Source organism: Scyliorhinus canicula, chromosome 31 (assembly GCF_902713615.1).
Source record: "Scyliorhinus canicula chromosome 31, sScyCan1.1, whole genome shotgun sequence".
NCBI classification, from domain to species: domain Eukaryota; kingdom Metazoa; phylum Chordata; class Chondrichthyes; order Carcharhiniformes; family Scyliorhinidae; genus Scyliorhinus; species Scyliorhinus canicula.
This window is the reverse complement of record NC_052176.1, coordinates 9574902-9599681: the sequence shown is the minus strand read 5'-3', so window position 1 is coordinate 9599681 and position 24780 is coordinate 9574902. Positions and strand designations below refer to the sequence as shown.

The 24780-nt window shown below is 52.8% G+C and overlaps 1 protein-coding gene across 1 annotated transcript; it reads left to right on the top strand.

Moving 5' to 3' along the window:
• Positions 1-533: 533 nt before the first annotated feature.
• Positions 534-22970, top strand: LOC119958970 (acidic phospholipase A2 E-like). Its single transcript, XM_038787499.1, has 4 exons — positions 534-663; positions 12354-12519; positions 16862-16968; positions 22586-22970. Exons 1-4 carry the CDS (start codon positions 582-584, stop codon positions 22735-22737), a joined length of 507 nt encoding a protein of 168 aa, XP_038643427.1. The 5' UTR covers positions 534-581; the 3' UTR covers positions 22738-22970.
• Positions 22971-24780: the final 1810 nt, after the last annotated feature.

Here is a 24780-nt window from a genome sequence, read left to right as displayed (position 1 = left end):
AGCGGCAACTGGCCGTTGACGTCACTGCCGGCGCATGCGCGATGTGGGGTTCTCTTCCGCCTCTGCCATGGTGGAGGTCGTGGCAGACGCGGAAGAACATACTGCAGCCAGGGCACTGGCCCGCAGTCTGAGCGGGGGGGCTCCCGATCGCGGGCCAGGCCACCGTGGGGGCACCCCCCAGGGTTCGATCGACCCCCCGCCCCCCAGGACCCTGGGGGCCTGCTCGTGCCGCAGTGCCTCCCGCCCGCGGCGGGAGAGGCCTCCCAGCGGCGGGACTTCGGCCCATCCGGGCCAGAGAATCACCGCAGGGGCCTCTCCGATCGGAGTGCTGAGATTCCTGCCCCCGCAACTGACCCTGCTGGGGGTCGGAGAATTTTGCCCCACATTCTCTACACCCACATTTTTCACGGCGGAGTCAACACCATTATCGGAGAATCCAGCCCCGGGTTCCTCAAACCTCTCACACGTTGGACAACAGCAAAATATTTGAACCAGCCGAGGACTCTTCACCCTATTTGCATTTGCTGAGGTAATCTGGGTTGGAACCATCCCGAGAGCTGAATAAAAGAGGCAGAGCCACGATGAGACAAACATCGATCACTCGGAGGAAACGAGAAGTCATGGAGTCGCCGAAACTCACTGCGATCCTCATCGTGCTCGGAGGTAAGTGATCATCTGGAGACCTCAGGGATGTGCTGTAGGAGTGGGGGGAACAGCAAGTGAGGCAGCAGCAACACTGGGGGGAATTCAGAACAGAGAAGTTGTCAATGAGAAAGAAGTTAAAAGAAATGTGAATAACTGTCCTGGGAGTGTTTGATGGGGACAGTGTAGAGGGAGCTTTACTCTGTATCTACACCGTGCTGTCCCTGTCCTGGGAGTGTTTGATGGGGACAGTGCAGAGGGAGCTTTACTCTGTATCTGACCCCGTGCTGTCCCTGTCCTGGGAATGTTTGATGGGGACAGTGTAGAGGGAGCTTTACTCTGTATCTAACCCCGTGCTGTACCTGTCCTGGGAATGATTGATGGGGACAGTGTAGAGGGAGCTTTACTCTGTATCTAACCCCATGCTGTACCTGTCCTGGGAGGGTTTGATGGGGACAGTGTAGAGGGAGCTTTACTCTGTACCTAACCCCATGCTGTACCTGTCCTGGGAGTGTTTGATGGGGACAGTGTAGAGGGAGCTTTACTCTGTACCTAACCCCATGCTGTACCTGTCCTGGGAGTGTTTGATGGGGACGGTGTAGAGGGAGCTTTACTCTGAATCTAACCCCGTGCTGTACCTGTTCTGGGAGTGTTTGATGGGGACAGTGTAGAGGGAGCTTTACTCTGTATCTAACCCAGTGCTGTACCTGTCCTGGGAGTGTTTGATGGGGACAGTGTAGAGGGAGCTTTACTCTGTATCTAACCCCATGCTGTACCTGTCCTGGGAGTGTTTGATGGGGACGGTGTAGAGGGAGCTTTACTCTGAATCTAACCCCGTGCTGTACCTGTTCTGGGAGTGTTTGATGGGGACAGTGTAGAGGGAGCTTTACTCTCTATCTAACCCAGTGCTGTACCTGTCCTGGGAGTGTTTGATGGGGACAGTGTAGAGGGAGCTTTACTCTGTATCTAACCCTGTGCTGTACCTGTCCTGGGAGTGTTTGATGGTCAGATTGTGAAACTCACTCCCACAGGGAATGTTTGATGTGAATATTATTGATGGCTTTGAGGGGAAGCTCGGTCAGTACATGAGGGAGCAAGGAATGGAACGTTTATTTTTAGAAATTATTTTATTGAGGCATTTATCATTTTAACAATTTTAAACATCAAAACCACAATATTATACCCAACAAACCCCCTTGAGCACAAACCCCAGCCAACACGGCTCCCACAAACAGTGCCACCTTCCCCAACCACCTCCCATGCCTCCCCTTCCCCCCTTCCTCCACACCCCCCTCCCCTCCCTGCTGACAGCTTAATGTTCCTCGCAGTAATTGTTGAACGGCTGCTCTCTCCGAGCAAACCCCTGGAAACCCCTCGAGGGGAATTTAATTTTTCGAGTCTGAGAACCCCTGCCATGTCGCTCACCCACACCCCCGAATTTGGGGGCTCCGAGTCCCTCCACCTCAGTATAAGACCATAAGACAAAGGAGCAGAATTAGGCTACTTGGCCCATTGAGTCAGCTTCGCCATTCAATCATGGCTGATATTTTCTCATCCCCATTCTCCTGCCTTCTCCCCATAACCCCTGATCCCCTTATTAATCAAGAACCCATCTATCTCTGTCTTAAAGACACTCAGTGATTTGACATCCACAGCCTTCTGCGGCAAAGAGTTTCACAGATTCACCACCCTCTGGCTGAAGAAATTCCTCCTCTTCTCTTTTTTAAAGGATCCTCCCTTTGGTCTAAGATGGTGTCACCTGGTTCTACTTTCTCCGAGAAGTGGAAACATCCTCTCCACGTCCACTCTATCCAGGCCTCACAGTATCTGTGAGTATCAATGAGATCCCCCCTCATCCTTCTAAAATCTAATGAGTACACACCCAGAGTCTTCTTCAGACTTCTTCAAACTTCTTCACTCCAACGGGCGCAGATCCAGAGTCCTCAAACTGTCCCATATATGACAAGTTCTTCATTCCAAGGATAATTCTGGTGAACCTCCTCTGGACCCTTTCCAAGGTCACGATTTCAAGGTGAGAGGGGGAAAGTTTAAGGGAGATGTGCGTGGAAAGTTTTTTACGCAGGGGGTGGTGGGTGCCTGGAACGCTTTACCAGCGGAGGTGGTAGAGGCGGGCACGATAGCATAATTTAAGAGGCATTTAGACAGGTATATGAATGGGTGGCAACAGAGGAAAGTAGACCTTGGAAAATAGGAGACAGGTTTAGATAAAGGATCTGGAGCGGCGCAGGCTGGGAGGGCCGAAGGGCCTGTTCCTGTGCTGTAATTTTCTTTGTTCTTTGTTCTTTTAGCACATCCTCCTTAGATACGGGCCCAAAACGGCTCACAATACTCCAAATGGGGTCTGACCAGAGCCTTATACAGCCTCAGAAGTACATCCCTGGTCTTGTATTCTAGCCCTCTTGTTATGGGCCAGGGTTTAGACAACCCCAAAGTGTATTATGGAGTTTATACACCTTCTGGCTCTGACTGCAGCGATCCAGCTGTGAAAAAAAACTAAAACACACCCTGCAGCAAACAGCCCAAAACGAATGGAAAAAGCTGACAGACAGCCCATCTCCACCCCCTCTCTGACATCATTGCAGTAATAAACACCCATTTCTTAAAGACACCCTCACATGACACTCTTGACATGAATGCTAACATTGCATTTGCCTTCCTAACTGCCGACTGAACCTGCACATTAACCTTAAGAGAATCCTGAACAAGGACTCCCAAGTCCTTTTGTTCTTTTGATTTCCGAAGCATTTCCCCATTTAGAAAATAGTCGATGCCTAATTTCCTCCTTCCAAAGTGCATAATCTCACACATTTCCACATTGTCTTGAATTTCCCACTTCATTGCCCACTCTCTTATCTTATCCAAATCCTTCTGCAGCCCCCCTGCTTCCTCAATACAACCTCCCCCTCTGCAGATCTCTGTGTCATCTGCAAACCTAGCAACAGTGCCTTCAGTTCCTTCTTCCAGATCATTAATGTATATTGTGAAAAGCTGTGGTCCCAGCACAGACCCCTGAGGCACACCACTAGTCACCGGCTGCCATCCTGAAATAGACCCTTTTATCCCCACTCTCTGCGTTCTGCCAGTCAGCCAATCCTCTATCCATGCCAGGATCTTACCATAAACACCTTGTCAAAGGCCTTCTAGAAATCTAAATAAATAACATCCACTGGTTCTCCTTTGTTACCTCCTCAAAGAACTCTAACAGATCTGTCAGACATGACCTCCCTTTGACAAAGCCGTGCTGATTCAATCCTATTTTACCATGCACTTTCAAGTGCTTCGCGATCTCATCTTTAATAACAGACTCTACAATCTTACCAATGACCGAAGTCAGGCTAACCGGCCTATAATTTCCATCTTCTGCTCCTTTCCCTTCTTGAAACGTGATGTTACATTGGCCACTTTCCAGTCCTTTGGGACCCTTCCTGCCTCCAGTGATTCCTGAAAGATCATCACATCCTTCCTTAGATACGGGGCCCAAACTGCTCACAATACTCCAAATGGGGTCTGACCAGAGCCTTATACAGCCTCAGAAGTTACTCCCTGGTCTTGTATTCTAGCCATCTTGACATGAATGCTAACGTTAGAACATAGAACATAGAACGATACAGCGCAGTACAGGCCCTTCGGCCCACGATGTTGCACCGACATGGGAAGTCAAAAACTAAAGGCCATCTAACCTACACTATGCCATTATCATCCATATGCTTATCCAATAAACTTTTAAATGCCCTCAATGTTGGCGAGTTCACTACTGTTGCAGGTAGGGCATTCCACGGCCTCACCACTCTTTGCGTAAAAAACCTACCTCTGACGTCTGTCCCATATCTATTACCCCTCAATTTAAAGCTATGTCCCCTCGTGCCACCACCTCGAGCCACCACCATCCGCGGGAGAAGGCTCTCACTGTCCACCCTATCTAACCCTCTGATCATTTTGTATGCCTCTATTAAGTCACCTCTTAACCTTCTTCTCTCTAACGAAAACAACCTCAAGTCCATGAGCCTTTCCTCCTAAGATTTTCCCTCCATACCAGGCAACATCCTGGTAAATCTCCTCTGCATCCGTTCCAATGCTTCCACGTCCTTCCTATAATGAGGCGACCAGAACTGTACGCAATACTCCAAATGCGGCCGTATCAGAGTTTTGTACAGCTGCAACATGACCTCATGGCTCCGGAACTCAATCCCTCTACCAATAAAGGCCAACACACCATAGGCCTTCTTCACAACCCTATCAACCTGGGTGGCAACTTTCAGGGATCTATGTACATGGACACCGAGATCCCTCTGCTCATCCACACTGCCAAGAATTTTACCATTAGCCAAATATTCCTCATTCCTGTTATTTTTCCAAAGTGAATCGCCTTACACTTCTCTACATTAAACTCCATTTGCCACCTCTCAGCCCAGCTCTGCAGCTTATCTATGTCCCTCTGTAACCTGCAACATCCTTCCACACTGTCTACAACTCCACCGACTTTAGTGTTGTCTGCAAATTTACTCACCCAACCTTCTGTGCCCTCCTCTAGGTCATTTATAAAAATGACAAACAGCAACGGCCCCAGAACAGATCCTTGTGGTACGCAACTCGTAACTGAACTCCATTCTGAACATTTGCCATCAACCACCACCCTCTGTCTTCTTTCAACTAGCCAATTTGTGATCCACATCTCAAAATCACCCTCAATCCCCAGCCTCCGTATTTTCTGCAATAGCCGACCGTGGGGAACCTTATCAAACGCTTTACTGAAATCCATATACACCACATCAACTGCTCTACCCTCGTCTACCTGTTCAGTCACCTTCTCAAAGAACTCGATAAGGTTTGTGAGGCATCACCTACCCTTCACAAAACCATGCTGACTATCCCTAATCATATTATTCCTATCTAGATGATTATAAATCGTATCTCTTATAATCCCCTCCAAGACTTTACCCACAACAGACGTGAGGCTCACCGGCCTATAGTTACCGGAGTTATCTCTACTCCCCTTCTTGAAAAAAAAGGACCACATTTGCTATCCTCCAGCCCTCTGGCACTATTCCTGTAGCCAATGATAACCCAAAAATCAAAGCCAAAGGCTCAGCAATCTCTTCCCTGGCTTCCCAGAGAATCCTAGGATTGATCCCATCAGGCCCCGGGGACTTATATATTTTCACCAGAATTGCCAACACTTCTTCCCTACGCACCTCAATGCCATCTATTCTAATAGCCTGGGTCTCAGCATTCTCCTCCACAACATTATCTTTTTCCCGAGTGAATACTGACGAAAAGTATTCATTTAGTATCTCGGTTATCTCCTCAGCCTCCACACACAACTTCCCACCACTGTCCTTGACTGGCCCTACTCTTACCCTAATCATTCTTTTATTCCTGACGTACCTATAGAAAGCTTTTGGGTTTTCCTTGATCCTACCTGCCAAAGACTTCTCATGTATCCTCCTTGCTCGTCTTAGCTCTCTCTTTAGATCCTTCCTCGCTTCCTTGTAACTATCAAGCGCCCCAACTGAAACTTCACGCCTCATCTTCACATAGGCTTCCTTCTTCCTCTTAACAAGAGATTCCACTTCTTTGGTAAACCACGGTTCCCTCGCTCTACCCCTTCCTCCCTGCCTGACTGGTACATAATTATCAAGAACACGCAATAGCTGTTCCTTGAACAAGCTCCACATATCCAGTGTGCCCAACCCTTGCAGCCTACTCCTCCAACCTACACATCCTAAGTCATGTCTAATGGCATCATAATTGCCTTTCCCCCAGCTATAACTCGTGCCCTGCGGGGTATACATATCCCTTTCCATCACTAACGTAAAGGTTACCGAATTGTGGTCACTATTTCCAAAGTGCTCACCTACCTCCAGATCTAACACCTGGCCTGGTTCATTACCCAAAACCAAATCCAATGTGTCCTCTCCTCTTGTTGGCCTGTCAACATATTGTGTCAGGAAACCCTCCTGCACACATTGTACAAAGAACGACCCATCTAATGTACTCGAACTATATATTTTCCAGTCAATATTTGGAAAGTTAAAGTCTCCCATAACAACTACCCTGTTACTTTCGCTCTTTTCCAGAATCATCTTCGCCATCCTTTCCTCTACATCCCTGGAACTATTAGGTGGCCTATAGAAAACTCCCAACAGGGTGACCTCTCCTTTCCTGTTTCTAACCTCAGCTCATACTACCTCAGAAGAAGAGTCCACATCTAGCATCCTTTCCGCCACCGTAATACTGTCCTTGACTAGCAGCGCCACACCTCCCCCTCTTTTGCCCCCTTCTCTGAGCTTACTAAAACACCTAAACCCCGGAACCTGCAACAACCAGGGGGCAGCAGGGTAGCATGGTGGTTAGCATAAATGCTTCACAGCTCCAGTGTCCCAGGTTCGATTCCCGGCTGGGTCACTGTCTGTGTGGAGTCTGCACGTCCTCCCCCTGTGTGCGTGGGTTTCCTCCGGGTGCTCCGGTTTCCTCCCACAGTCCAAAGATGTGCGGGTTAGGTGGATTGGCCATGATAAATTGCCCGTAGTGTCCTAATAAAAGTAAGGTTAAGGGGGGGGGGGGGTTGTTGGGTTACAGGTATAGGGTGGATACGTGGGTTTGAGTGATCATGGCTCGGCACAACATTGAGGGCCGAAGGGCCTGTTCTGTGCTGTACTGTTCTATGTTCTATAACCATTCCTGTCCCTGCTCTATCCGTGTCTCTGAAATGGCCACAACATCGAAGTCCCAGTATCACCATGCTGCCAGTTCCCCTACCTTATTTCGTATACTCCTGGCATTGAAGTAGACACACTTCAAACCACCTACCTGAACACTGGCACCCTCCTGCGAAGCCAAATCTGTGCTCCTGACCTCTATACTCTCAATCTCCCGTACCCCAAAACTACAATCCAGGTTCCCATGCCCCTGCTGAATTAGTTTAAACCCCCCCAAAGAACACTAACAAATCTCCCCCCCCCCCAAGATATTGGTGCCCCTCAGGTTCAGATGTAGACCATCCTGTCTATAGAGGTCCCACCTTCCCCAGAAAGAGCCCCAGTTACCCAGAAATCTGAATCCCTCCCGCCTGCACCATCCCTGTATCCACATGTTTAATTGCTCTCTCCCTATTCCTCATCTCACTATCACGTGGCACGGGCAACAACCCAGAGATAACAACTCTGTTTGTTCTCACTCTGAGCTTCCATCCTAGCTCCCTAAAGGCCTGCCTGACATCCTTGTCCCCTTTCCTACCTATGTCGTTAGTGCCAATGTGGACTACGACTTGGGGCTGCTCCCCCTCCCCCTTTAGGACCCGGAAAACACGATCCGAGACATCACGTACCCTTGCACCTGGGAGGCAACATACCAAACGTGAGTCTCTCTCGCTCCCACAAAATCTCCTATCTGTGCCCCTGACTATTGAGTCCCCAATTACTAATGTTCTACTCCTTTCCCCCTTCCCTTCTGAGCAACAGGGACAGACTCCGTGCCAGAGGTACGTACCCCATGGCTTACCCCTGGTAAGTCCCCCCCCCCACAAGTATCCAAAACGGTATACTTGTTACTCAGGGGAACGACCGCAGGGGTCCCTGCACTGACTGCTTCTTCCCAGTCCCTCTTACAGTTACCCATCTATCTCCAGTCTTTGGTGTAACTACTTCCCTGAAGCTCCTAACTATGACCCCCTCTGCCTCCCGAATGATCCGAAGTTCATCCAGCTCAAGCTCCAGGTCCCTAACACGGTTTTTGAGGAGCTGGAGTTGGGTGCACTTCCCACAGATGAAATCAGCAGGGACACTGACGTCGTCCCTCACCTCAAACATTCTGCAGGAGGAGCATTGTACTGCCTTCCCTGACATCACCTCTAGATTTAAAAAAAAATAAGAAAAAGAAAAAGAAAGGAAGAGCATACCTGATATTCCCTCAAACCCTGCTCCCGCTGAAAGGTAAGCAAATTTAAAGGCAGTCACTCACCTTCACGACAAGCCCCTGCTCCCGCTTCCCAACAACCGTGGGTTTTTTTTTTGGTTAGAGGGGGAGGTAGGGTGGGAAACACTGACGAAGTGTTTCGGATTTAACTGTCACTTGACAACAGCCTCTCCACAAACCACCTTCAAATTAGGCTGACCGCACTGCACGTATGCAAATTTCCCCAGAACAGCTGATCAGTCGCTCTGCTCTGCTGCCCTCTGCTGGATAGGGGAACATTGCATTTTCCTTCAAAATGCCTCCACAATTAGTCTGGGCCACCAGGGAGGCAAAGGCCAGGACGTCAGCCTCTCTCGCCCCCTGGGCTCCCAGACCTTCCAACACACCAAAGATCACCACCTCTGGACTCGGCACCACCCTCATTTGTAATACCTCTGACATGACATCAGCAAATCCCTGCCAGAAAGCCCGCAGTCTTGCACAAGCCCCAAACATATGGACATGGTTAGCAGAACCCCCCCCCCCCCCCCACAGCGCCCACACCCATCCTCCACCTCCTCAAGTAACCTGCTCATCCGGGCCACAGTCATGTGGGCCCTGTGGACCAACTTAAACTGTATCAGGCTGAGCCTGGCGCACGGCGAGGGTGCATTAACTCTCCTCAGGGACCCCTCCGGTAACCCGGCCTCCAACTCCCCCCTCCCAGCTCTCAGTCCCACTTTCTCTTCACCTCCCCAATCGGGGCTCCCTCCCAATCCGTCAGCTCCTTATAGATCTCTGAGACCTTCTCCTCTCCTACTCCTGTTCCCGACACCACCTTGTCCTGTATCCCCAGGGGAGACAGGTTTGGGAAGGTCGAAACCGGCCTCCGCACAAAATCCTTCACCTGCAGGTAACGGAACCCATTCCCCCGGCAACTCAAACTCCTCCTCCAGCTCCTCCAGGCTTGGGAAACCCTCATCTATAAAGAGATGCCCAAATCTCTCGATTCCCGCCCGCTGCCACCGCCCATCCAGCCCCCCCGGAGTGAACTGGTAATTATCACATATCGGCGCCCACATCGACCCCCCCCCCTCTAACCCCATATGCTACCTCCACTGCCCCCACCCCCCTCAGAGCTGCCACTCCTACCGGACCTGTGCGAGAACGGCAGAAAGGAATGGAAAGTTACGCTGCTAGTGTTAGATGATGATTGATGGGAGGAGTCTGGTGTGGAACAGATTCAGAGCTATGGGACTGAATTCTCCATGCGGGTGACCAAGTTCTCCCGCTGGACTAGAATTTCTCCGGGTCTGCGCTGACACCAGGAGCAGTCCCCAGGAGTGATTCCCTCTCCCTCACTATATAAATTTATGCATGGTGGGAAACCTGTGGGATGCTGTCGGAACCCGGCTAGTGGGCCGCCGCGTGCTTTGCTTTCCTCTGTTTCACAGCACTTAGCTGCCTTTGATGTGGTGAAGGGCTGTCAGTCACACCAAGAAGATGTATTGTGAGGGGCTGGGGGCCATCCATGGACTTTGGGGGGCACGTACATTACATACTTACCACCTTGATCCACCGTGGGGTGCACAGCTTCAGGGCAACGCTGGAAAATACACTCGCCAATCCACACCTGCCTGAATCCCGACTGAGAGGCCTGGAGCATCATGGGGAGGGCAAGGAAATTGGGTTTCCAGCCCGTTAATCAGGTTCTACTGGATGTCGTTGACCCATTTGCTTCCTCCCGCCAGCGCGGGGCGTGTAGCTCACTGCTGCTGCTGGCGGGGTTCGGAACATCGGGCTGGATTCTCCATTTTGAGGCTGTGTCTGGAGCACGTGTCTAGTATTACGACCAAAAGGGCGGCGCCCCCGCACCGATGCTCCACCCGCTGGGGGCCGAGCAGCCACTGCACGTAAACCCCCGGCTTCCCCTGCAGATACGGACGGGCCTGTGGCCGCGCATTGCGCACGGTGAAGACCTGTAGCGGTTGCGCCGTACAACATGGCGCGTCGCGCATGGACCCGGCCTGCCAGATAATCCCCCCAGTAACCCAGCTCGCCAGCCCCAGACTGGCCCCCCAGCCCTGCCAAAGCTGCCCTGGACAGCGGAGCAGCTCCCCCTGAACTCCGACTGTGGCAGGGCTGGACACAGTCACAAGTGATCCACGCCGTCGGGAAGTCGGCCCATCGGGGGCAAGCATCGGGGGAGGGCCTTCAGGTGACGTCCTGAGGCCGTCCTAACGGCGTGCGGCGCACTCACCGACGACGCCGTTTTGGAGGGGGCAGAACATCTGAAAACAGGCGGAGCCGCCGATTTTGGGGTCAAAAGGGATTCTCCGGCCAATCGGTGAATACAATTTCAGAGTCAGCAATCGGAGAATCCCGCCCATTGTGCGCTGATCTCGCTTTTAGCCCAGCGCTCGATTCTCCGCTGATGGTGGCGGGTGACGGAGAACCAAGTCCATGGAATTGTTGGGCCGAATGGCCTGTTTCCGAGACGCAGGGCGGGATTCTCCGATTGGCGACGCTGAATTGTCCGGAGAATCCATTTTGACGCCTAAATCGGGGGGGGGGCGCCATTTTTCAGATGCTCCGCCACCTCAAAAACTGTGTAATCTCTGAGTACGCCGCACGCCATTGGGGCGGCCTTGGGATGTCACCTGAGGTCCCCCACCGATGCCCCCCCCCCCCCACTGAATGAGCCAACTTACTGATGGCGACGGTCGCGTGTGCTCACAGATTTCTGGGACCTCGCATGGGGCCTGCTGACTGTGACCAGCACTGCCACAGTCGGGGGGTGCAGTCATTCCACTGGCTGGGGGGCTTCGGCGGGGTCTGGGGGTACTTGTGGGGGTGGACTCGGGGTGGGGAGGGGATTACAGGGGAGCACTATCTGGCAGGCCGAGTCCACAATTGGCCGGCGCCATGTTGTACGACGTGTCCGCGGTAGGTCGCCGCCATGCGGATGCGCGGCCACGGACCCGGCAATCCTCCATCCGTATCTGCAGGGGAAGCCGGGGGCTTACGTGCTCGCCCCCCCCCCCCCGCCACGAGGCGGAGCATCGCTGAGAGGGCGGCGCCGATTTTTTTATTGTAAAACTAGACACATGCTCTGGCCTGTTGGAACCATCAATTCTATGGACACTTGCTTGTAGGATTAGAATAGCGGTTTTAATATACTTACAACAGAGCCAGCCTGTTAGCCATTGAACTTTCGGTGAACTGGCTGGCTGACCATGTAGCACTGATCTTTATACAGCAGCTCCAGGGGGAGGAGTCCTGGGCGGAGCCAAAGGAGAAGCCCAGTACAATTCTCGAGCATTCCCAGAGCTACTCCCCTGGTGGTCAGGTAGTGCAACTGCACTTACAATATAGACACCACAGTCCAAAGATGTGCGGGTTAGGTGGATTGGCCAGGCTAAATCGCCCGTAGTGTCCTAAAAAGTAAGGTTAAGGGAGGGGGGGGGGGGGGGTTACGGGTATAGGGTGGATACGTGGGTTTGAGTAGGGTGATCATGACTCGGCACAACATCGAGGGCCGAAGGGCCTGTTCTGTGCTGTACTGTTCTCTGTTCTATGTTTTATATATACGCAGATTATAATCCGGTGTGAATCACATTCACCACACAGCCATAGCCTCAAAAGCGGAGAATCCAGCCCGCAATTTCCGCTGAATTCATGAATATTCCTTTGCAGCTTCTTCTGCTTTCTAAACCAACATGTTGTTAAATTGTCTCCCTGCTCACTCTGTACCAGGGCTTTCTGACACAATGATTTATTTTGTTTTCCTCTTGTAGTAATTTGGTTCCCTGCTCAGGGATTCGTTAATTACCCAATGATGATAAACTTCCAAAACATTGTTGACTGCGTCAGTCCAACTCTCCTGGACCAGTTCTACAGTAACTACGGCTGTTTCTGTGGGATTGGAGAATATGGAAACCAGCCAGTGGATGACTTTGACAGGTAAAATGAGACGATACTTATGTAAAAAACTCTCTCCATGAAGCCAAGATGTGGTTGTTTGCGCTGGCTGAGAATCAGCAAGGTTTTGCTCTGGTACAAAGCAGAGAGAAGATATTCCTCAGAACGACAGAACTTGCTTCTCTATAGTCCTCATCACTGCCTCCAGGTAGAACCCAATTTGTACACAGCAAGATTCCATAATAGCTATGATATAATTATCATAGAATTTACAGTGCAGAAGGAGGCAATTCGGCCCATCGAGTCTGCACCGGCTCTTTGAAAGAGCACCCTACCCAAGGTAAACACCTCCACCCTATCCCCATAACTCAGTAGCCCACACAACACTAAGGGCAATTTATCATGGCCAATCCACCTAATCTGCACATCTTTGGACTGTGAGAGGAAACCAGAGCACCCGGAGGAAACCCACGCAGACACGGGGAGGATGTGCAGACTCCGCACAGACAGTGACCCAAGCCGGAATCAAACCTGGGACCCTGGAGCTGTGAAGCAATTGTGCTAACCACAATGCTACCATGCTGCCCATAATGACCAGGTTGATCTATTTTCCTGATGTTGGTTTGGAATAAATACACCTCGTGCTGTTTGTCACTGACACCCTGAGTTCCAGTTCAGTCAAACAGAGCTGCTAAGGGTAATTTCTCAAAGTGAGTGGGGGTCATTTTGTCGGAGTTACTGGGGTTAATTTATAGGAGTTACTGGAGCTATTTTATAGGAGTTACTGGGGGTAATTTATAATCTTTATTGGTGTCACAAGCAGCCTTACACTAACACTGCAATGAAGTTGCTGTGATAACCCCCTTGTCGCCACACTCCGGCGCCTGTTCGGATTCACAGAGGGAGAATTCAGAAAGTCCAATTCACTTAACAAGCACGTATTTCCGGACTTGTGGGAGGAAACTACTGTGCTACCGTGCCGCCCACAATCGGAGTTACACGGTAATATACAGGAGGTACTGAGGGTAATTTACAGGAGCTACTGGTGCAATTTATAGATTATAAGACCAGAAGACACAGGAGCAGAATTAGGCCACTCGGCCCATCGAGTCTGCTCCACCATTCAATCATGGCTGATATTTTCTCATCTCCATTCTCCTGCCTTCTCCCCATAACCCCTGATCCTCTTATTAATCAAGAACCTATATCTCTGTCTTAAAGACACTCAGTGATTTGGCCTCCACAGCCTTCTGCGGCAAAGAGTTCCACAGATTCACCACCCTCTGGCTGAAGAAATTTCTCCTCACGTGTCGGTCGGAGATGATGTCCTCTGGTACTAGTTTTTCCTACAAGTGGAAACATCCTTTCCACGCGTACTCTATCCAGGCCTCACAGTATCTTGTTAATTGCAATAAGATCCTCTCAACCTTCTAAACTCCAATGTGGACAGACCCAGAGTTCTTAAATGTTCCTCACACGACAAGCTCTTCATTCCAGGGATAATTCTTGTGAACCTCGTCTGGACCCTTTCCAAGGCCAGCACATCCTTCCTTAGATACGGGGCCCAAAACTGCTCACAATACTCCAAATGGGGCTGGTTTAGCACAGGGCTAAAGAGATTGCTTTTGAAGCAGACAAAGGCAGGCCAACAGCACGGTTCAATTCCTGTAGCAGCATCCCAGGACAGTCGCCGCAATGTGGCGACTAGGGGCTTTTCACAGTAACTTCATTTGAAGCCTACTCGTGACAATAAGCGATATTCATTTCATTCCATTTTTTTCATTTCATGGGGTCTGACCAGAGCCTTATACAGCCTGAGAAGTCCATCCCTGGTCTTGTATTCTAGCCCTCTTGACATGAATGCTCACATTGCATTTGACTTATTAACTGCCGACTGAAACTGCACATTAACCATTAACTCCCAAATCCCTTTGTGCTTCTGATTTCCTCAGGATTTCCTCATTGAGAAAATCGACTATGCCTCCATTCCTCCTTCCAAATTGCATCACCTCACACTTTTCCACATTCTATTCCATCTGTTTGTTGTGGGCAGGGCTCCATGTTTGTTGTGGGCAGGGCTCCATGTTTGTTGTGGGCAGGGCTCCATGTTTGTTGTGGGCTGGGCTCCATGTTTGTTGTGGGCTGGGCTCCATGTTTGTTGTGGGCAGTGCTCCATGTTTGTTGTGGGCAGGGTGCCATGTTGGTTGTGGGCAGGGCTCCATGTTTGTTATGGGTTGGGCTCCATGTTTGTTGTGGGCTGGGCTCCATGTTCGTTGTGGGCTGGGCTCCATGTTTGTTGTGGGCTGGGCTCCATGTTTGTTGTGGGCAGTGCTCCATGTTTGTTGTGGGCAGGGCTCCATATTTGTTATGGGTTGGGCTCCATGTTTGTTGTGGGCAGGGTGCCATGTTGGTTGTGGGCAGGGCTCCATGTTTGTTGTGGGCTGGGCTCCATGTGTGTTGTGGGTTGGGCTCTGTGTTTGTTGTGGGCCGGGTTCCATGTTTGTTGTGGGCAGGGCTCCATGTTTGTTGTGGGTTGGACTCCATGTTTGTTGTGGGCTGAGCTCCATGTTTGTTGTGGGCAGGGCTCCATGTTTGTTGTGGGTTGGACTCCATGTTTGTTGTGGGCAGGGCTCCATGTTTGTTGTGGGCAGGGCTCCATGTTTGTTGTGGGCTGGGCTCCATGTTTGTTGTGGGCTGGGCTCCATGTTTGTTGTGGGCAGTGCTCCATGTTTGTTGTGGGCAGGGTGCCATGTTGGTTGTGGGCAGGGCTCCATGTTTGTTATGGGTTGGGCTCCATGTTTGTTGTGGGCTGGGCTCCATGTTCGTTGTGGGCTGGGCTCCATGTTTGTTGTGGGCTGGGCTCCATGTTTGTTGTGGGCAGTGCTCCATGTTTGTTGTGGGCAGGGCTCCATATTTGTTATGGGTTGGGCTCCATGTTTGTTGTGGGCAGGGTGCCATGTTGGTTGTGGGCAGGGCTCCATGTTTGTTGTGGGCTGGGCTCCATGTGTGTTGTGGGTTGGGCTCTGTGTTTGTTGTGGGCAGGGCTCCATGTTTGTTGTGGGTTGGACTCCATGTTTGTTGTGGGCTGGGCTCCATGTTTGTTGTGGGCAGGGCTCCATGTTTGTTGTGGGTTGGACTCCATGTTTGTTGTGGGCTGGGCTCCATGTTTGTTGTGGGCAGGGCTCCATGTTTGTTGTGGGCTGGGCTCCATGTTTGTTGTGGGCAGGGCTCCATGTTTGTTGTGGGCAGGGCTCCATGTTTGTTGTGGGCAGGGCTCCATGTTTGTTGTGGGCAGGGCTCCATGATTATTGTGGGCAGGGCTCCATGTTTGGTGTGGGCAGGGCTCCATGTTTGTTGTGGGCAGGGCTCCATGTTTGTTGTGGGTTGGGCTCCAAGTCTGTTGTGGGCTGGGCTCTGTGTTTATTGTGGACAGGGCTCCATGTTTGTTGTGGGCTGGGCTCCATGTTTGTTGTGGGCTGGGCTCCATGTTTGTTGTGGGCAGGGCTCCATGTTTGTTGTGGGCAAGGCTCAATGTTTGCTGTGGGCTGGGCTCCATGGTTGTTGGGGGCAGGGCTCATTGTTTGCTGTGGGCTGGGCTCCATGGTTGTTGGGGGCAGGGCTCAATGTTTGCTGTGGGCTGGGCTCCATGGTTGTTGTGGGCTGGGCTCCATGTTTGTTGTGGACAAGGCTCCATGTTTGTTGTGGGCAGGGCTCCATGTTTGTTGTGGGTTGGGCTCCATGTTTGTTGGGGGCAGGGCTCCATGTTTGTTGGGGGGAGGGCTCCATGTTTGTTGGGGGCTGGGCTCCATGTTTGTTGGGGGCAGGGCTCCATGTTTGTTGGGGGCTGGGCTCCATGTTTGTTGGGGGCTGGGCTCCATGTTTGTTGGGGGCTGGGCTCCATGTTCTTTCACAAAAAAATCATTTGATGATGTCAATACCAAGAACGTTCCTGGAGTGTTCATGATATCACCTCCCACCTCAAACATCCCAGCTCCATGCTGCCATTGGTCTTACATGTCCAATCTCGGGTGCCCACCTTTCCAATCCAATTGGAAAGGGAACAGACTCTTTGTCATCTGATTGGATGTTTTTTCAGAAACAGCTTTTCCCTCCCACCACCAGTTTCTCTCCAATGAACAAATGCGTTGCAATAAAATAGGAGAACACCATGTTGTTAAAGGGCAGCAATGTCCTTATCCCCTCAGTTATGTGAAATGAGTTCCCTGAGGATTCATCTTTTGTTCCTGAAAACTCCAGGACAATTCTTCAGAGTTGGGAACCCAATCTGAGGCTTGTTTGGAATCATTAATCCCCTGACCGTGTTTCAGTCTCTCCATGAAAAACTTACATCTGAAATGATATCTCCTGTTTGTCACCCACTCAGATGCTGTCAAGTGCACGATGACTGTTACAGAGAAGTTGGAAGGACAGGATGTCCCAGATATTATATGTGGCACTCTTCAACTTGTGAAAATGGAATTCGCAAGTGCCGTAAGTAAACACCAAACTAAATCGATGTTGGCCTCGGGAAGTTGCTCTGACTCCCTGTCCTCTCCCTTCCCTCAATAGTTTAACATCAGTAAAGTACAACAACAACTTATATTTATGTGGTGCCTTCAGAGTAATGAAACATCCAAAGTGACTGATCAAAAGCTTTTGTTAAAGATGTTTTAAGGAATGTCTCAATAGAGACGGAAAGGTGGAGGGAGGGAATTTCGGAGCTTGGGACCCAGACACCTGAAGACACGGCCACCAATGGTGATCCGATTAAAATTGGGAATGCTCAAGAGACCAGGCCCGGAACGTTCCGTTTGGGAGACTAAGGGCCGGATTCTCCGTCGCATCGGGAAATCTGCCACCAGCGGCGGGCAGCGGGGAATCCAGAGGGCAGAAAACGGGATTGTCGACGGGGCTGTGTCCCATGTTCTCCGAATTGTCGGGATTCTCCGGTCCTCTGGGCTGGGAATCACATGGGCAGGAATTAGTGCCGGTCTTGACCAGTGTGGCCCTGATGTGGTGGGCCTCATGGTGGGCCAAGGGGGTCACTCTTTCCGGGAGTTGCCCCCAAAGTCCAATGGAGGGCCACCCTCCCCACCCCCCACAATACAAAGCCTGCCCACCCCTCCCCCTCCAGACACCCCCTCACCATAACTAAAGAGACCCCCACCAGAGACCCCCCCAGAAGAGAGACGCCTGCACTGGAAGCCCCTCCATTAGGGATGGGCGGGTCATCCCCGTACTGTGGGGGTGGGACAGGGGGGCTGACCCAAGGGATCCTGGGGCCAGGGGCTGCAATGTGTTGCGGGGGGGGGGGGGGGGCCAGCCACTCAAACTCTCTGTTGTTGTGTCGGCTTAAAATGGCGGCCTGGCAGCAGGATTTGCTGGGGAATCCCTCGCAATCCTCCCCATGCATTAATTTGTACGGTTACGGATTGGGAGTCGCTTCCTTATTTGTGCTCCCAGTGGGAAGCCAATCAGATACAATTCAGCTCTGGCGTGAGAACATGGAGCTGGAATTGCGATCGGCAAAAACCGAAGTTCACGCCCTGCGCTGATTTGGGCACATTGTCCGGACCCCCCCCCCCCCCCCCGGCGGCAAATACAATTTGTGCCCCCACGCCTGGGAGGGGGGGCCTGGGGGAGGGATGGGGGGGGGTTGATGGAGTGGGAGGGAGGGGGAGGGAGGGGGGGCGGGGGGGGGAGGGGGGGAGAGGGAGGGGGGTGGGGGAGGGACGGGGGGGGTGGGGGAGGGATGTGGGGGGTGGGGGAGGGAGGGGTGGGGGATGGAGTGGGAGGGGGGGAGGGAGGGGGAGGGAGGGGTGGGGGATGGAGTGGGAAGGGGGAGGGAGGGGTGGGGGAGGGTGGGGGAGGTACGGGGGGTGGGGGAGGGAGGGGCGGAGGGTGGGGGTTGGGGGAGGGAGGGAGGTGGGGGAGGGAGGTGGGGGAGGGAGGGGAAGGGGGAGGGAGGGGAGGGAGGGAGGGGAGGAAGGTGGGGGAGGGAGGGAGGAGGGAGGGGGAGGGAGAGGGGGAGGGGTGGGGGAGGGGTGGGGGAGGAAGAGGGAGGGGAGGGGAGGGGTGGGGGGGTGGGGGAGGGGGGGGGGAGGGTGGGGGTTGGGGAGGGAGGGGGGGGAGAGAGGGGTGGGGGAGGTGGGGGAGGGAGGAGGGAGGGAGGGGGGAGGGGGGAGGCACGGGGATGAAGAACCGGCATTTGCAGCATTTTAATGTGATTAGCGGCTTGGGCACTTCATTCTCCGTCCTTCCCGCGATGCTCCGGCCCCTCAGGCCGAAGTCTCGGGGACGCGGATTACTACAAGTATTTACAGACGGGGACTGGACGCCAGGCCTGCGGAGGGGGAGCGAGAGGCTAAACAAACACTGAAAACCCCATTGAACATTGTGGGGCTTGCTGGGGGGCAGCTGCCTGGGCCGGGGGCAGGAGCGGGGAGTGACTCGGTGTCGGGTCCGTGGGCTCGGGGTGTTACCCTCAGGATGGGGGTGGCCTGGCTCAGACCCCCATTGCTGCCGTCTGCCTTTTAAACCCACCCCCTTTGCTGCTACTTACAGGCTCCTGGCTGCTCACACTGCTGAGTGCTGCCTGTGTCCTTTAAACACTCAGAAGGCCTCTGGTCATCTGGGAGCCAACCCAGGCCGCCCCTCTGGACACCCTCATACCTCAGCTGGATCATCAAGGGGATATCAACATAGAAGCAGAATTATGGGATGGTGTGGGTCCCGAAGGTCGGTCGGTGTGTGTCCCGAAGGTCGGTCGGTGTGGGTCCCGAAGGTGGGCTGGTGTGGGTCCCGAAGGTCGGTCAGTGTGGGTCCCGAAGGTGGGCTGGTGTGGGTCCCGAAGGTGGGATGGTGTGGGCCCCGAAGGTCGGTCGGTGTGGGTCCCGAAGGTCGGTCGGTGTGGGTCCCGAAGGTCGGTCGGTGTGGGTCCCGAAGGTCGGTCGGTGTGGGTCCCGAAGGCCGGTCGGTGTGGGTCCCGAAGGTGGGCTGGTGTGGGTCCCGAAGGTCGGTCGGTGTGGGTCCCGAAGGTCGGTCAGCGTGGGTCCCGAAGGTCGGTCGGTGTGGGTCCCGAAGGTGGGCTGGTGTGGGTCCCGAAGGTGGGCTGGTGTGGGTCCCGAAGGTGGGCTGGTGTGGGTCCCGAAGGTGGGCTGGTGTGGGTCCCGAAGGTGGGCTGGTGTGGGTCCCGAAGGTCGCTCGGTGTGGGTCCCGAAGGTCGGTCGGTGTGGGTCCCGAAGGTCGGTCGGTGTGGGTCCCGAAGGTGGGCTGGTGTGGGTCCCGAAGGTGGGATGGTGTGGGTCCCGAAGGTCGGTCGGTGTGGGTCCCGAAGGTCGGTCGGTGTGGGTCCCGAAGGTGGGCTGGTGTGGGTCCCGAAGGTGGGATGGTGTGGGTCCCGAAGGTCGGTCGGTGTGGGTCCCGAAGGTGGGCTGGTGTGGGTCCCGAAGGTCGGTCGGTGTGGGTCCCGAAGGTCGCTCGGTGTGGGTGGCGAATCCTCCGCACGTCCAGGGGCTGGGTCGACGCCGGAGGTTTTGGCACCAGGAAACCGGCGCGGAAGGGCCGGCGCGAGTCGGCACATGTGCAGAACCACCTGCGTGGTTTTGCGCTTGCGCAGGCCGGCTGGCGTGTTCCTGGTTGCGGCAATCTTGGGCCAGGCCATCTTGATTCCCCCCCCCCAGGGCCGGATCCCCCCCCCAGGGCCGGATCCCCCCCCCCCAGGGCCGGATCCCCCCCCCCAGGGCCGGATCTCCCCCCCCCAGGGCCGGATCTCCCCCCCCAGGGACGGATCTCCCCCCCCCAGGGCCGGATCTCCCCCCCCCCAGGGCCGGATCCCCCCCCCCCCAGGGCCGGATCTCCACCCCCCCCCCCCAGGGCCGGATCCCCCCGTGCCGCCCGAGGACTCACCTAGCCGGCCTCCAAGCCAGGTCCCACGGTGATGGACCATGTCCATTTTCCACCGGTGGGACAGGCCAGGAAATGACGGCCGTACTGCTCATCGGGGCCCGGAGAATTGCCGGGGGGGGGGGGTCGCTGCCAACGGCCCCCGACCGGCAGGGCGTAAAACCCGCTCCCGCGCAGAAACTGGCACCAGAGAATTCGGCAGCCGGAGAATACGGCAGCCGGAGAATACGGCAGCCGGAGAATACGGCAGCCGGAGAATACGGCGGCCGGAGAATACGGCGGCCGGAGAATACGGCGGCCGGAGAATAAGGCGGCCGGAGAATACGGCAGCCGGAGAATACGGCAGCCGGAGAATACGGCAGCCGGAGAATAAGGCGGCCGGAGAATACGGCAGCCGGAGAATACGGCAGCCGGAGAATACGGCAGCCGGAGAATACGGCAGCCACGTCGGAGCGATGGGGCGGGATTCACTCCGTCCTCCCGGGGATTCTCCGTCCCGGTGGGGGTCAGGGACTCAGCCCCAGATTTCACTTCTAGTATTTTTAAAATTATGAACTGAATGTTTAAATTCCCCCAGCTGCCGTGGTGGGATTTGAACCCGTGTCCCCAGAGCTTTAGTCTGGGTCTCTGCATTACTAATCCACCTCCCACCATTTTGCTCCACAGCCCTGGTCATGTGATTTGCCAGGACCCAGCTCCCAGCGCCGTGCAAGTGAAACCCACCCCAACGTACAGCTCTCTCTGTCCTCAGTACTGATGCCAGTGCCCCATGAATGGTGACCCATTGCTCCCACACCAATCTCTGAGCCACACACTCAACTCCCTGATCTTATTGACCCAATGTCAATTTGTCTGTGGCTCAGAGATTGTTATCTTTGTGGTTCTGCTTTCTAATTGAGTCCCGAGCTGCTCATCCTCCCTGATCAGAACCTCTTTCTTTGTCCTATCTGTATGGTTGGTACCCACCGATACAACAACAACTGAATTCTTCCCCCAGGAGTTACTAACCCTGGCACCGGGCTGGCAACACGGCCCTCGGGGCTCACACTCTCTCGATGCTGAGAACACTGTCTATCCCTCTAACAACACTGCCCCCTGCTATAATCCCATTCCTTTACATTCCTCCCACTTGTCTGTGTCCCTGTCCCCAGGTGCGGTGGTCAATCTGCTCATCCTCCCTGTAGCCCTCGCTCTCGTCCACACAGGCTGCAAAAACCTCCAATCTCTCGGACAAGTGTAAGGGCTGAGTGTCTTCCATTACTACCTCCTGGATCCTCACGTGTAGTCATACTGTCTGTCCCTGATCACGGACCCAATGAAGCAGCTAAGCTAAGGAGTGTGACACAGTGTCCAGGGAACATTATCTCTCCCTGATGCCATTGCCCTGTCTGAAGCTCCGAGTCCAGCTCATTCACTCTGAGCCGCAGTTCCTCGGCTCAGAATCCCCCGCAGATGATGACAGGCCACCCCTTCCTCATCCACGTTAAAGACTCTCCACAGCTTCAGACCCCACCCACCCCCTCAGCACCAAAGTATTAGATTAAAAATTAATGACCATCCAGAACTTGAGGACGGCCATTCGCACATCAGAGACATTCTAAGCCGTTAGCTGCCCCGTTGTTTAGGAAGCTTCAAGAACATTATTGGGCCCCAACCTTTGTGAATCACCCACAACATTAAGGACTCAACAACAATGAAGATTTTTCAACGTTGCGGAATCTCACATCCTAAACCCCACCCACCACATTAGTGTGTACATTAATGCATGTATAGGGGCAGCATGATGACGCAGTGGGTTAGCACTACTGCCTCACGGCGCTGAGGTCCAAGGTTTGATCCTGGCTCTGGGTCACTCTCCATATGGAGTTTGTACATTCTCCCCGTGTTTGCGTGTGTTTAGCTCCCACAACCCAAAAATGTGCAGACTAGGTGGATTGGCCACGCTAAATTGCACCTTAATTGGAAAAAATTAATTGGATACTCTAAATTTATTTCAAAAAATGCGTGTATATTCCAGTGTGTATATTAATGTGTGTATATTCCAGTGTGTATATTAATGTGTGTATATTCCAGTGTGTATATTAATGTGTGTATATTCCAGTGGGTATATTAATCTGTGTATATTCCAGTGTCTGTTTCCATGTATACATTACGGTGCATATTTTACACTGTGTATGTTGAGTTGTTCTCTCCTCTTTTTCAGCTGACTTCTCGGTGATGTCTCGCTACGCTGAGTGTGTTCAGAAAATGTGTGACTGTGACATTGAAGTTGCCCTGTGCTTCAAGGAGAATAAGGACAAGCGTAACCCAAAGTTTGTGGATTATGATCGAAATCTGTGCAAGACCGTCCCATAGCTCCAGCTCGCAATGAAGCGATGGTGATGTGACCGAGGGTCACACTGACAAGAATCTGTCCAATAGAATATTCCGGGTGTGATTGATGGGATTTCTCTCTCGCCGTCTCACTGATTTCTAATTGCTCACTGAGTGTCTCTCAGATCTCGCTTTTTTTGCTGTTTAACCTTTAATTCATTTAAAATGTACTTTACAATTCTGGTGAAATAAAATACACTGATTGAAGCATGGAATGCTGGGAGTGGGAGTGTTTATTCATTATTGATACAGGGGGCATGTCCAATTAGTTTCTGCACAGACATTCTGATCTTTCACAGTCAGTATGGGATCCTGCTGTTCTCTTTGTACTTTGTGGTGCGACACTGCCACCTGCTGGTGTAACAGCAGCAGCAGCCGTCACGTCTCTGCTCTCAAATGATGATAGAGGCACCCCTGGTGTCACAGTCTGAAACTGCCAGCTTCATTGAGCCAAATGCTGCAACTCGGGGGGTAATTTCGACATTGCTGCAGTCAGTGTGAATAAAAATTGGGAGAGATATAAAGTGGGCTATCACACCCGGGTCAAAATTACCCCCAGTAAATATTGTTAAATCTCTCATTCATTCAGACTCCTGCCCCAAGTTATTGCAAAGTGTTTAATTCTTCAGCAATCTGAGACCAAACTGTGTTCATTACAGGAATCTTCTTACCAGAGACACTGTCAAATATCATAAAAACATGAGAAATGGGAACAGGAGGAGGCCACTCGGCCCCTCGATCATTCAAAATGACCAGGGTTTATCCTGGTTCAGCACACTGGGCTAAATCGCTGGCTTTTAAAGCAGACCAAGCAGGCCAGCAGCACGGTTCGATTCCCGTACCAGCCTCCCCGACAGGCGCCGGAATGTGGCGACTAGGGGCTTTTCACAGTAACTTCATTGAAGCTTACTCGTGACAATAAGCAATTTTCTTCTTTTCTTCTTATCCTTGGACTCAATTATTCTTTTCTGCTCCTTTCCCACATCCTTGATTCCCTGAGTGACCAAAACTCTGCCCATCTCAGCCTCAGGACCAATGGATACAGGAGAGACTCCCAACAATGTCAGGGTGGTGACCTCCTCTCCTGTTGGTCACCCTGCTCCAGGGCAGCTGGTTAGTTGACCTCCTGCTGAGGGTCATTTCCTGGCCCTTTCCAAACTCTTGCAGAGATGGGGCTGTGGGTGGGTCAGGTGACTGAGATTCAATTGGAGGGTAAAGGCGTCTTCCCCGTGATGCCATCCTTCCAGCTCCGGAATGTCACCATGGCAGCCGGATCAGAGAGAGCTTGCTGTTTCTGGGGCCCGGTTAGAAGCTGAAGCGATGAGAAATTGCCCTTTGCTGTTTGACCATCAGTTCATTGAAAGATGAGGTTGTAGTGAAATAAAGCAGAGTGAGGTAGCCTCTCTGCTGCTCTCACTGATTGGATCCTGCAAAGCTGGCAGTGCGAATGTTTGTTAATTACTGACACAGAAATCGCTCTGGGCTCCAGTTGTCAGGACCCCGGGGAAGATGAACAACAATGTGGCAACAGGCAGACCCAGACAAGGCTTGTCATTCAAATTTGTTATCCTGAAATATAGAACATAGAACAGAACAGGCCCTTCGGCCCTCGAGCAATGACCACCCTACTGAAACCCACGTATCCACCCTATACCCGTAACCCAACAACCCCCATTAACCTTACTATTTAGGACACTTTAGCATGGCCAATCCACCTAACCCACACATCTTTGGACTGTGGGAGGAAACCGGAGCACCCGGAGGAAACCCACGCACACACGGGGAGGACGTGCAGACTCCGCACAGACACTGACCCAGCCGGGAATCGAACCTGGGACCCTGGAGCTGTGAAGCATTTATGCTAACAACCATGCTACCGTGCTGCCTGAATCATTGCCAATTCCAAAGCAGATATCTTCAATTGTTGCATCCACGCTCCTCCAGACACACCCAGACACACAAAGAACGAGACACACAAACACTCACACACACATGCAGACACATACCGAGACACCCACACACACA

Bases quoted from the DNA above. Each gene is read 5' to 3' on its own strand.
- LOC119958970 (XM_038787499.1), top strand. From the start codon at position 582: ATGAGACAAACATCGATCACTCGGAGGAAACGAGAAGTCATGGAGTCG. The intron at 12,520-16,861 runs GTAAAATGAGAC...TCACCCACTCAG, and splicing joins CCAGTGGATGACTTTGACAG to ATGCTGTCAAGTGCACGATG. The intron at 16,969-22,585 runs GTAAGTAAACAC...CCTCTTTTTCAG, and splicing joins AAATGGAATTCGCAAGTGCC to CTGACTTCTCGGTGATGTCT.